Source organism: Epinephelus moara, chromosome 24 (genome assembly GCF_006386435.1).
Source record: "Epinephelus moara isolate mb chromosome 24, YSFRI_EMoa_1.0, whole genome shotgun sequence".
NCBI classification, from domain to species: Eukaryota; Metazoa; Chordata; class Actinopteri; order Perciformes; family Serranidae; genus Epinephelus; species Epinephelus moara.
In genome coordinates, this window is record NC_065529.1 from 34,592,553 (window position 1) to 34,605,049 (window position 12,497).

The 12,497-nt window shown below is 38.5% G+C and overlaps 1 protein-coding gene across 1 annotated transcript in view; it reads left to right on the forward strand.

Annotated features, from left to right (window-relative positions):
- LOC126385497 (guanine nucleotide-binding protein G(s) subunit alpha-like) overlaps positions 1 to 12,497 on the forward strand; it is a 47,378-nt gene that overhangs the window by 28,349 nt on the left and 6,532 nt on the right. The window contains exon 6 of the mRNA XM_050037238.1: positions 10,151 to 10,205. Coding sequence (XP_049893195.1) covers positions 10,151 to 10,205 — 55 coding nt within the window. The remainder of the gene's footprint in view (positions 1 to 10,150; positions 10,206 to 12,497) is intronic.

Genomic DNA, 12,497 nt, shown 5'->3' on the forward strand with positions numbered 1-12,497 from the left:
TGCGGACAGAGCAGATTGAAATATGGCTTTCTACATGCTGATCACATGCACTGATAAAGTATTGGCTTGGCTGGCAGAGGTTTTATCGCACTTACTCACAGTAACAAGTGTAGCTGTCGTTAACTAGAGTCATCTTGAAGTTATATTCCCTTAATCTGCACCGCGGCCCCACCGCTGCAGAATGATGATACATGAAACTGAAACTTTAAAAAATTACGCTGATAATGGTGGAGCTTACTGTTATTACGGTGTTGATTAAACTTGCCTTGGGTTGTTTAATACCGGGTCTCGGTACCTTACTCCCGGGTGTTTGATGAAGTCTCCTGGTTGGCCGGTGATAGATTGGTGTCAAACTGTCGTTATAGCCCGTCCGAGCGGTTCATGCCAGGCTCGAATCAAACCCCCCACTGGTGATGTACGCATCGTCTCATTTGATGTTGCTCAATAAGAGTCCAGAATGTCATCGCATTTTTTTCTCAAAAGAGCAGGTGTCAAAGCCGTGTTGACAAGAAAGAGGCAGAGGAGAAAACTGCAAAATCACCTGGGGCAGTGCGGGCGGGGCATCAAGGCCACTGTGGCCTTAGGGCAGATACTTTTTTCAAGGGCACAGGGCCAAATGAGGAGGGCATGAGAGCCATGGCCCTCGTGGCCCTCGTGAAATTCCAGCCCTGTCACCCACCCTCTGGTTCCCTCCTGTTAACACTGTTAGCTCTGTCAGCACTGTTGCCGTGCTGCTCTGTTCATACTGTTAGCATCATCAGCTGTGAACCACCAGTGCAGCAACCTCCATGTTGAGAGCCGTGTGCAGACAATCTCTGAATCATAGATACACTCTGAATATCACATAGAGCTGCTTTAAGTTGACAGAGCAGTTTATTATCTCATTTGATTGTGTGAAGAAGGAGCTCTTGTCATGAGTTCGTAGCTTCACTAGCACCTTTAATGGTGTTATAGCAGATCTGGATTTTAGTGAGAAATCAGCCGTAAGACTTAAAGATGATTTATTTAGTAACATTATAGTAAACTTATATTGTCTCACGGTATGCAGTCTGTCTTTAGACTCCATTGCCCAACTCTACAATTGATTAATCATAAAGTAAAGTAGCTTATCAAGCAGACATGCCAAACACTCACTGGTTCAAGCTTCTCAAATGTAAGAATTTGATCTTGATTGGACTTTTTGGCCCTCACAGCAAGTTTTTTATTAAAGGCTTTAAAACAACTTCATTTATAGATTAAATATATATTATATATATAAGTGTCTTTAACCAGATGTTCAGAGAAAACTGAGAAGTGTGTAACAGCGTCCTCATACATTCAGTACGTGTGTCTGTTTGTGTTATGTGTCGCCTGGATGTGATACCAGCCGGTGTTTATTATCCGTCGATTCTCTGAAATCTTGTCCCAGGGAACGTGTGCCGGAGTCCCCCTGATTTACCTCTCCGGCATCCTTCCTCCTCTTTCTCCCCTCTCTCCTCCCCCTTGCTGTTTCTCCCTGTGATGTGTAGTTGTGTTTCTGCAGGGACAGAAAATGGCTCGGATTGAGTCTCTGACTCATCGCGAGGATGTAGGGAGTGAGGGGGAGAGTAAGAGGGATGGGCAAACACAAACTGATTTTTTGGGGATGGAGGGGGGGTTGTAGTTTAAATACTTCAGTGTGGTGTGATTGTGAATATATTTAGACGTGTTTAAAGCAGCAGATGTTTGACGTGTTGTGGCTGTGCTGATGTGTAGTATGAGTCAGGTACATTTTAAAGTAGAAGAGAAGCTGCTGCAGCAATCTCACTGTATTGTGATGTCCTGAATGCTGTGTGTGTTCAGTGATAGTGTCGCTCCCAGTGTTCAGCTGCTGTTTAACACACCAGTGTTCCCAGTACTTCTCTTTTTATTTCTCTCTTCTTTAAACACTATTTACCTATTTTCTGTCTTTCTTACCTTTATTTTCGTAAGTCTTGTTTTTTATTCCTTTTGTTTCTTTTATCTCTTTTGGTCTTATGTTCCCTTATTTTTGGTTCTTTACATCTCTATCTGTTATTCAGTTTTTTATTAGCCTTTTTTCTGTCTCGTCATTTTTGTTTATTCTTTACTTCTTTATTTTGTCTTTTTTCTTTCTGTCTCTTTTATTGAGTTTTTCTGTCTCTATTGCCCCTACTTTCTTTGGTCTTAAATTTTTCTTTTGGTCTTATGTTCACTTACTTTTTTGTCTTTCCATCTCTTTTTGTCTCTTTCTTTTATTCATTTTTTTTTATTCAAGTTTTTTCCCTGTCTTGTTATTTTTTGTTTGTTCTTAACTTTTTAATTTGTCATTTCTTTCTTTCTCTTTTAATTCAGTTTTTATCAGTTTTTATGTGTTTCTTACTTTATTTTCTTTGGTCTTGTCTTTTCTTCTCTTTTGGTCTTATGTTCCCTTACTGTTTGTCTTTCTGTCTCTTTCTTTTATTCTGGTTTTTATTCGGCTTTTCTCCCCTTCTTGATTTTCTTTGGTCTTTTTTTCTTTCTTGTCTTTCTTTTGGTTTTATGTTCCCTTGCTTTTTGTCTGCCTGTCTCTTTGCATATCTTTCTTTTATTTGAGTTTTTCTTTGACTTTTCTCTCTATCTTGTTTTATTTTCTTTTTAATTTGTCTTTTTCTCTCTTTTTTTAATGCATTTTTTGGTCTTTCCTGCCTTTATTTTCTTTGGTCTAATTTTTTTTGTTTCTTTTCTTTCTTTTGGTCTTTTGTTCCTTTACTTTATGTCTGTCAATTGATATGTTCTTTCCTTATTTGTCTTCTTGTCTTGTCTACTTTCATTCTTCTTGTTCTTGCATTCTTTCATTAATTGCCCTTTTTTTATCTCTTCTTTCTTATTGTTTCTTTCCTGTTTGTTGTTGTATTCTCTCTGTCTCTTTTTGTGTTTCTCTTTCATCCGGTTCGTTTTTCTTTCTGACTCCTGTTTTGTTAAGTCTTTGATTCTTACTTTTTTCATTTTCCCTTTCTTTTCTTAACTTCTTTAATTTGTTCTTTTCGATCTTTGTTCTTTTTTTTCTGTCTTTCTTGCACTCCTTCCTCCTCTCCCTGTCTCTCCCTGTCTCTCTAACCCACTCCATTCCCTGCATTTCTCTCCGTCTGTATGTCTTTTGTTGCCTGCTCTCTGTTTCTCTCCCCCTCTTCTTCTGTCACTCTGTCTTTTCTTCTTCTTCCTCTTCTCCTTCTCTCCTATCTGTCGTTCGCTCTTTTCTTCTCCTCCTCCTCCTCTCTCCCTGTCTGTCTCTCCCTCTTTCTGGCCTCACTCCAGAAGCACAAGATTTGGAGCCGATTGTCTATTTATAGCGCCTGTGGTTCTGTCGCCATGACAACCAAGCTGGAGGCCAGGGCGCCAGGGAGCTATTTTTGGAGCAGCGCTGTAATGTCAGACACAGCCTTCTCTCTCTTTTCTTTCCTCCTCTTTCTCCCTCTCTCCCTGGATGTGTGTGTGTGTGTGTGTGTGTGTGTGTGTGTTTGATTAAGGATCGGCTGGTGAAGCCCAATGTGAAGCGTTAACGTACAAAAACGCAGTAAAGCCCCCAGATCTTTCAGCTCTGCAGGCCGTGCATGATCTTTCCCCCCTTTGAGGAAGTGCCAAGACCATTTTCTGACTTCTCTGACTCTGTGTTTCAGAGGCTTGTGAAGCTTCAGTTTGCTCTTGTGCAGAGTTTTCCTGAAGGGACAAATTCACATGTTTTAAAAGTGTTTTTATGGTGCTTAAAACTGGAATTTGCTTTGAATTTCTAAGTTGTGCAGTTCAGCGTGAATAGGCTACTGTATGTTTATGGTGCAAGTTTAAGGAATTAAGGGACTGTTCTTTACTTATCACAGGAGAGGGGTGGCTATGGTATGACTTTACTTTTTTTTTTTTTTTTTTTTTTTTTAAACCTTCCCCTAAGCTACAAATATTGGCAGAAAATGCATGACCCTCCCTCCAACATAATTTAGTTTAGTTATTCAGCAATTTTTGAAACTTACGCTTTGATGTTTGAAGGTTAAAAATTGAAGAGGAAGTTTTTTGAAGACCTCAGTTTTTCACGTTTGTCCTGCATGCGGGTCAGTTAGTGCGGTTTATTTTTTCAAATCTTAAATGAGATGTAGAATTAAGTGATAATGATGAAATGTCACTATTTGGAGCTTAGATTTGTTTTCTCTTTTTCTTTTTTTCTCTAATGTAAGTGTTTTTTTTTTTTATCTGATGTGTCCAAGGACTGTTGGAAATTTGAAACCCAACAATAATTTCTGTTTCTACAGTTTCTGCCTGTGATAAATGTTGTAATTTTAACAATTTCTAAAGAAAACAGACATGTTTCCTTTAAAAATCTGTGGTAAAATAAATACAAAATAGAACTATTTTTATTTGTAAGCCCCTCTCCTTAGCCAAAATAAAAAAACATAAGTCCCTCCACAGTGCTTAAAAAAATATTTGACATGCTTCCCCCTTTTTTGCGCCACCGCCTCCCCCCTCACAAATAATGAACAGTCCCTTAGTCCCTACATAATTTCTTTCTTTCTTTTTTCTGTCTTTTTTTTTTTTTTTTTTTTTTTACACGTTTTTGTCATCTTAACAAGGGTAAGGGCTGTACAAAATACGTGTTTTATGTGCCCACATCTTTGTAACATTAATAGTAAGCTATATTTAATTTAATAGATATTTCCTGTTGCTGTTTTTAACCCTCCCACCTGTTGCTGAGTTAATTATGTAACATGAACATTTTTAACTTTTTCATGCTGAGCTTTTTTAGCCACGTTCTCAGTTTTTCTGAAATATGACATTTGTTTTCTGCGTTAATGAAGAAAAGCATTTGTTTGAGATGGTGTTAGTGCTCGTTTGAAAGGATATGTTGTGAACATGAAAATAAATTTGCTTGTTGAACGTTTGGAAATCTGGGAGACACAAATGGATTTTGGCAGATGTGGAAAGAAAGAGGCACTTTTTAGGGGCGTAGTCGTGCCGGCCTGCTCGTATGTGTGTGTGTGTCAGTGTGTGTGTGTGTCACACAGCCGATCTGCAGAGTTGCTCAGATGCAGGGCAAAGGTCCCCAGATGTTGTGTGTTTGTGTCACATTTAACACTGTCAAGACTCATATTTAAACTACATGTTGCTAGGTTTGTTAATACAGTTTCTTGTTTAATGTTAAATACAATCTGCTTGTAAACAGAGGAGAGACAAAAACTTTTTGTGTTAAACATGAAGTGAAAACTAAATTAAGTCAGTAACCTGAACCTGCTCATGTTATCTTATTTATAAAGTTAATGATTTTTTTTAATTCAAGTAAATGAAGCTAATAATTCAGCATATTTTCCAGTCCAGCTGTACGTGCGGAGGCCTGACGAGTCAACACGGTCGTGCAGCTCAGAGGAGACTAATCCCATGTAGAGCTGTAGATGTAGACCAGCTCATAATCTGGGTAATCCTTTGTCCTAATACTGCCACTTTAACAAGATGAGTGTGTTATAGTATAGAGGGTTATCAGCTTTGTTGGACCAGGACGCTGCTGTTGATGCTGCAGCGGAGAGCTCAGTTTGCCTGTTGATTGTTGGAGAATTCTTACCACCGGAAAATAACTAATGAAAATAATAAACTCATATTTCTTTGCAGTTGTGATTTTGACTGTGTAGTTTAAACTTGTTTGTGGGAGTTTTAGTAATATTTTTAGAGCAGTGTATTCGAGGAAGAAGCTTTAGAAATTCTAAAGTTTTATTGCTTCTTTATTTTTGTAAACTATTAAGTCATTAAGTTACGTCTACCTTAAACATCTCAAGTCTAAACTTGAGCAAATTTCACCTAAATTAAATTTAAAAAGTGTTTGGAGTTGGTTATGTTTATATAGCTATAACAAAAAAAAAAAAATTAAATTAAATAATACAGATTTTTTTTAGTGCTTTGGTGATATGAATGGACTTAGAAGATGATGAAGAGGAAGAGTACTCTTAATAGAAACCTTGCAGTTTGGTTAGTTTGAACTCAATTTATGTGACGAAAATATAATAATTTTCGGGTTTATATACATAGAAAATATGGCTTTATGTCTGAGAAGTTTGTTTCTTTGTGTTTTGTGTTCGTTTGTGCCGCAGTGTGTGCTTCGGCTGACGAGGTACACCTTTCTTTTGTTGTATGCGTATGTACATGTGTATGTAAAGAGAAAATCTCTTATAAACATGTAGTTTAAAATAATAATGATAACGATAAAGATTTAAGTTTATAAATATAGTGTTCATTTTTCTTAGTCCTACTTTAAACCCCTCACAACTGTTGAACCTGCAAACCTACAAAAATGATATGTAAGTGAAAGGTGCACTAAAAAGTTAAAATTATACTTTATCTTTTCTTGTAAATACTGGGTTATTTCAATCACCAGACAAGAGTCCTGTGTGTATTTCCAGTGTTTAAGCCTGCCTGTCTGCTACCCCAGAATAACCCTGACAGGTTATTCATAACACCGCAGACCTCTCTGTTACTGGGGCAGCCACTATTATTTAGTTCAACTTACAAGGCACGGTTATTATTGGCACTTCTCCTATTAATAGGGAGAACTGCTAAAAATTGAGCAGTGTGTTTGTCCTGGGCGTGTTGCCGCCTCAGACCAGAGCTGTAGATAAACAAGAGTTTGGCCTCGGCAGATGTCGGCGGCAGCCATGTTAACTCTGTCATCATTAGAGCTTTTAGGTTCTGTCACATCCCGGTTATTTATGTGTTTGGGGAGCTCGGTGTGGGGATGTTACGGGAGGGTGAAGTCAGACGCTGAGCAGTGGAGGATACGGGGCAGTAAGAGGCTGAACAGTTGTCCAGCGAGGGCTCTGGGTGTGCTGGCACAGCAGAGGTGCTGTGGTGTGGGAACAGCTGAGCCACTTGGGCCCCTGCAGAGAGCCGATGGTACCAGACTGGTTGGCTGCTTAATTGCCTCCGTGTGTGTTTTATATGAATATATGTGTCACTGTGCGTTTGTGCAGAGATACGCACACGGGGCGTCTCTTAGTTCCCCAAACTGTTTGTCCTCTTCTGTTTCTCTTTCAGCCTCACACTGACGCTCTCTTCTTCCTGACTGTCTCCGTCTGTCTGTCCAGTGCTGTAGCTTCCGCAGACCCAGCCCCCTGTTCCTCTCAGTGTGTTACCTGCAGCCCTCCTGTCACATTTCACCCCTGCCTGCCACATTCCTAGTTATCTCAGAGGGGTTTACATACCTTTGCCCTGAGAGGCAGCTACGAGAGAGTGTCTTGCCTTTCTAGTCATAAGAGTGGTGGGCAGACGATCAGTCAAAACAGACAGCCATGCAGGAAGCAAACAGGGTGGTAGATCAGTAAGTTTGTCTACGTTAGCAGCCACCTGAAACAGTGGTTCCCAACATGTAAAGTTTGTGTCAAGGGTTTTTCCAGGATATTAATGATGAGAGATGTTGAGCGCCGCCCTGATGCATCTTGTTTTGTTTGTCAGTTTTCTTTTAGGGCTGCAACTAATAATAAGTTTCATTGTTAGTTAATCTGTCAGTTATTTTCTTCAATAATCGATCAGTTGTTTGGTTTCATAAAAGTCAGAAAATGGTGAAAAATGTTGCTCAGTGTTTCCAAAACCCCAGGATGACGTCCTTAAATGTCTTATTTCTTACACATCCCAAAGACGTTCAGTTTACTGTCAGAGAGGAGTACAAAAACAGAAAATATTCATATTAAAAAAGCTGGAATCAGAGATTTTTAACTCTTTTTTTTCCTTTATAAACATTACTCAAATTGATTAATCAATTACCAAATTAGATGGCGGTTAATTTAATTGGCCTCTCACAGATATATTGGTAGCGGCGTATATGTTGTCCAGTAAGCACTGATCAGATTTTTTTTTTTTAACAAAACATAATCTAGAAAAAGAGTCTTGGAGTAATTTATAATTATCAAAGTGACGTTTCCTGTTTCAGTGCATGATACAGTTTTTGACAATAACATTTATTGTGTGAAATATCCTGCCTCCATTACATAACTTTGTCACAAGTTTTTGGGATAATTGCATTATATATATAGATAGAATATCGGCTGACATATCACAATCTGGATGTTTTACTCTGTATATCGGTATTTGCATCAGCCCTAAAAATTCAGTATCACTCAGGCTTTATTGACAACTAATCACTTAATCATTGCAGGTCTCGTTCAGTTATTAGTTGACCACATAATTATCGAGTCTGCTTGATTTCCGTAAAGCTTGATCTTATGTTTTTCAGAAAAATGTAAACGTTAATATTTTGTGATATGAGAGAAAAAAAGCGGTCTGTATTTTAGGAGCGGTCGCAAGCAGTTTATGACGCAGATTAAAACTTATAACTCCATTGCTACTGCATGCATATATCTACCTGTTGTAAGCCGTTAAACCAAAGAGTTTCTTCCTTTCTTGTTTTATTTGAATAATTTTAGAAGCTTGAAGATGTTAGATATCATCAGAAGAAAACAACAAAGAGGCAATCTGAAAAAATAAACACAGTGTTTTCTGTCTGGCAGAAATATGTTTTAAATGTGTGCCAACCTCAGGGGTTTTTAGGGATTCTGTGTTTCATCGGGTGCTGGTTGTTACTACAGACAGTACAGCTCAATCAGTGGTTCTTAAAGGGACAGTTCACCCCAAAATACATATTTGTTTGTAACTGTAATGCTCTTTAATAATTTAGATTGTTTTGGTGTGAGTTGCTGAGTGTTGGCGGTGTTAGCCTTTCTAGTGCAGTTAATGTTCCTGCTGAGATGGTGCTTTTGATCATAATGGAATTGAAAGTGCAATCAAGCAGGTAGTTTACATATCACTTGTTTTACTTTGTCGTTTTAGCTGTTTTTAATGATCTGTGTCTTAATTTTGCATTTTGCAGATGTGTAGTCTAAGAAGAAAAATGGTATTTTGGGGCCTCATATGGCAGAAATTGAGTTTTTCTGTAAAGTTTAACAGGAGACAAATAGTGATAGGATGATTCTAGTGGCTTAAATAAAAGGTATAAACCCTACAAGGCTGCTTTAAACGATGCCCTATAAGTGCTTTTGTAGATTATTCTTTTGCTGTGGATGTGTTTGCGCTTCACCCTTGAGAGAAGCCGTTTGTGGGGAAACCCTGCAGTGCTTCTGTCTGATTGATGCAGGCTTGTGGGACATTCACGATAGTTGCCACTTTAGCTTTAAAGATAATCACCAAATTCCACTCAGTGCAGCAGCGTTAGCCTGCCCACTCGTCTTTCCACTGTCAGAGCATAGCACCTCCTGTTCTTCTTCCTACATAATGTTTCTTCTGTACATCTCAAAGCACTGTCAGGACAGCAGGGACATTTAAAAGTCTGAGTCCTGTGACATCATCCACAAACTCAGTCTGCTCATCCGATACCTCACTTATTGTAAAGGAGGAGAGCCCGGGATACATGAGAGACATTTTGTTGTTTCTTTGACAGATGCTTGTGTAAAAGTGTCTATTTTGAGCCCTGACTTGTTGCAGCAGACACCTCCAGCAGGTGACCCTGATACAGTCATCATGAAAGCATCAGGGCAGCTCACACACACACCTTGAAAAGCAGCAGCTTCACTTGTTCCACTTCATCGGAACAATTAACATTCATTTGGGTAGGCGCTCTGCAAATCTGATCTCACCGTAGGCCTGCATTCCCGCCCACGCACATACACACCGATGTGCACTTACACACACACACACACACACACACACACACGCCTCTCCTCCTGTGCAAGTATTACTACAGCAGCTCCATTGACGAGGCTTCTCTGGCCTGACAGAGCAAACGGCTGCTGGTGACTCAGACTGGCTGCTTCTGATCTCACTGTGAATTAAAACACACGCCCCCTGGTGGCCGCTCACAGACCACCGTCCTCCATCTTTCTCTAGCTCACACTAATGTACTGGGATGTACCGATGTGTGTGTGTTAGGGTGCCATACAGTTCCCACCACACACTGTATAGTGTGTCAGTATAGTAGGATTTTAAAAATGGTCTGCATCAACATCTGGTAAATGTGTTGCTGAGGTACATTTATTTTGATGATTACTGAAAGTGTCCAGTGCAGATGTCGACATGTTTGACTGTGTTATTATGTACATGTATTATTGTTTTATCATTATATTGTTATAATGTGCTTAAGATCTAACCGGCTGTATTTTTCTGTTCTTTCTCGCAGCTTCTTAGACAGGATCGATGTGGTCAGGCAGAATGACTACACACCCACTGATCAGGTGAGATGCTCTACAGTCAACACCTGCAGTATATTCAAACACTCTGCCTACATCTGTGGTGCTAAAACTATTAGTCAGTTATTTGTTTAGCTGATTGACAGAAAATTAAGCATCAAGAAATTTTTGATTTGATTTATCAAGAAAAAATGCCAAATATGGTGCTTTTTCATAGGAAGCATTTTGACTTGTCACAGCACAAACAGCACAGATATAGATGATTAAATTATCGATGGGTGAACTCTGTTTACTGTTTCAATTTCAGGGTTCTGGTATTGTGTGTGCTGCCTCACTGACTACGTTTATGTGCACAAAATATTACAGTTTTTGCCCTTATTCCAAAAAATATAAAAAATATTTCTAATAAGCTGTTTAAGCAGCTAATGAAAATGAATATTCCACTAATATTCCTGTTTACATGCAGCTGTACAAACTCTGATTTAGGTGCCTTAACATGTCGTTTAACAAAATAACAGAGTTTCCTACTGGTGGCGGACTTGTTCAACCATGTGAACACAGCCTCCTTCTTTCATTCCTTCAGCCACCTTCTCGAAAATTTTGGCTCTGCAATATCTGTGCATATCCAAAAACCTGTTGATATCCAAGTCTGTCATAATGTTAAAAAGTAGGTGTTTTTCTCCTTCTGAAAAGAAATGTGTGCTTTTTTTTGGGCATGCTTCTCTTACCCACGACCTTGCAAACTGTCGGCTGGGTGATTTATGTACAACATATCCATGACAACGCACATAGCTGACCGTAAAAAGGCAAGATGCTGTGTGTCGCAAACTGCTGTAAAAACCCCAATTCAGACGAATATTCTTAATGCGCTGTGTACATATATGTCCAAAGAATGCTATTAAAACCTGAATAATACCGACATATCCCGCATTTCTTAATCAGAAAATTTTGAAGTCGGAAAAAGGTTCATTTCGGAATATCTAAACAGAATATGCTTTTTACCTGAGCCATATCAAATTACTGTCATGTTCGAAAAAAATAGTGGAATATTAGTGTGCATGCAATCGTAGCCACTGTCACTCTGTCATGGTTTACTGAAACAGTCATCATTAATGTTATTAGTAACGTCTGTACATTCCTACTATGACAAGTCAAAATGTCCGCTGTGAAGATGGACTGTTGGCTGCGTCCCAAATCATTCCCTCGTTCACTCACTCACTGCTTCCTATATAACACACACTCAGTAGTATACTTTGTAGTTCACAGTTAATCAAGCGTTTGGACTCTTATAAATCAGCGTCATTTTGTGTCGTCCCTGACAGCTGTACAGTCACACAACTGTAATTTTTACATCCAGAAAATGTGAGGCATTGCATTGTGGGATTGTGAGCACAGAGCACCATGCACTCAACTTTTTTTTGTTCCATTGTTGGAGTTTTTGAAGCAACTATATAGCCCAGACATTTTATAGAGTTCAGACACAGTGTAAAAATAGTGCACTCACCTATTCTTGACAAATGGGGCCAAACCTTATTTTTGTGTTTGTGCCTTGACTATTAAACCTTGTAATGGGCCGACCTCCCAGTGATCAAATTTTAGCTATATAATGGATGTCAGAGGTAAGATCTGACAAGGTTGGTGTCTTATTGTGTTGACAAAAAGTTATATATTTATTCATTTTACAGCAGTTGTAGTGAGTAGCCATTTTATTTTCCAAAGTTGCTAAGAGTTCCCTTAATGCTAATCAAACTACTCCTTTTTAAACCTTAATTCTTATTTAGTTTGGATTTAGAAGGCTACAGAGTTGACATGTTCTGGTTGAGACACTCAATAGCAATATTATTTAATGACTTTACCAATAAATAGAAAGCTTACTGGTACTTGAGCAGCATTCCCCTCTTTTTGGAAACCAGGAAGTGAGACAGGAGTCCTTATGATATAGCTAATACATTTTATGCTCGATTAAATTATGGTTTTTAGAAATTTGACAGACTTGACAAAACTCTGGGACACATTTTCATAAAAAATAAACTTTAAAACAAAGAAGATTAGCAGAACATTTTTACACCAGTACAAACTGGTATCAGTACAAACTGATTTTGAAGGCTTTTAACACATTTTTAATTATTTGAAGTTGTGAATTCTTGTCTGGGACAAATGTGTTTTCTGGCACTGGGCAAGTTTACAAGTTAAAAAAATGAAAGCAGATCAAAGTATTTTCTAAATCATATTTTTTTCCTACATGTAAATCCTTTTATTATAATATTCCACCCCAAAGAATAATAATTCCGTTGATGAATTACAGCTTAAAGGCTCTTATATTTTGGTGGGGCGTGA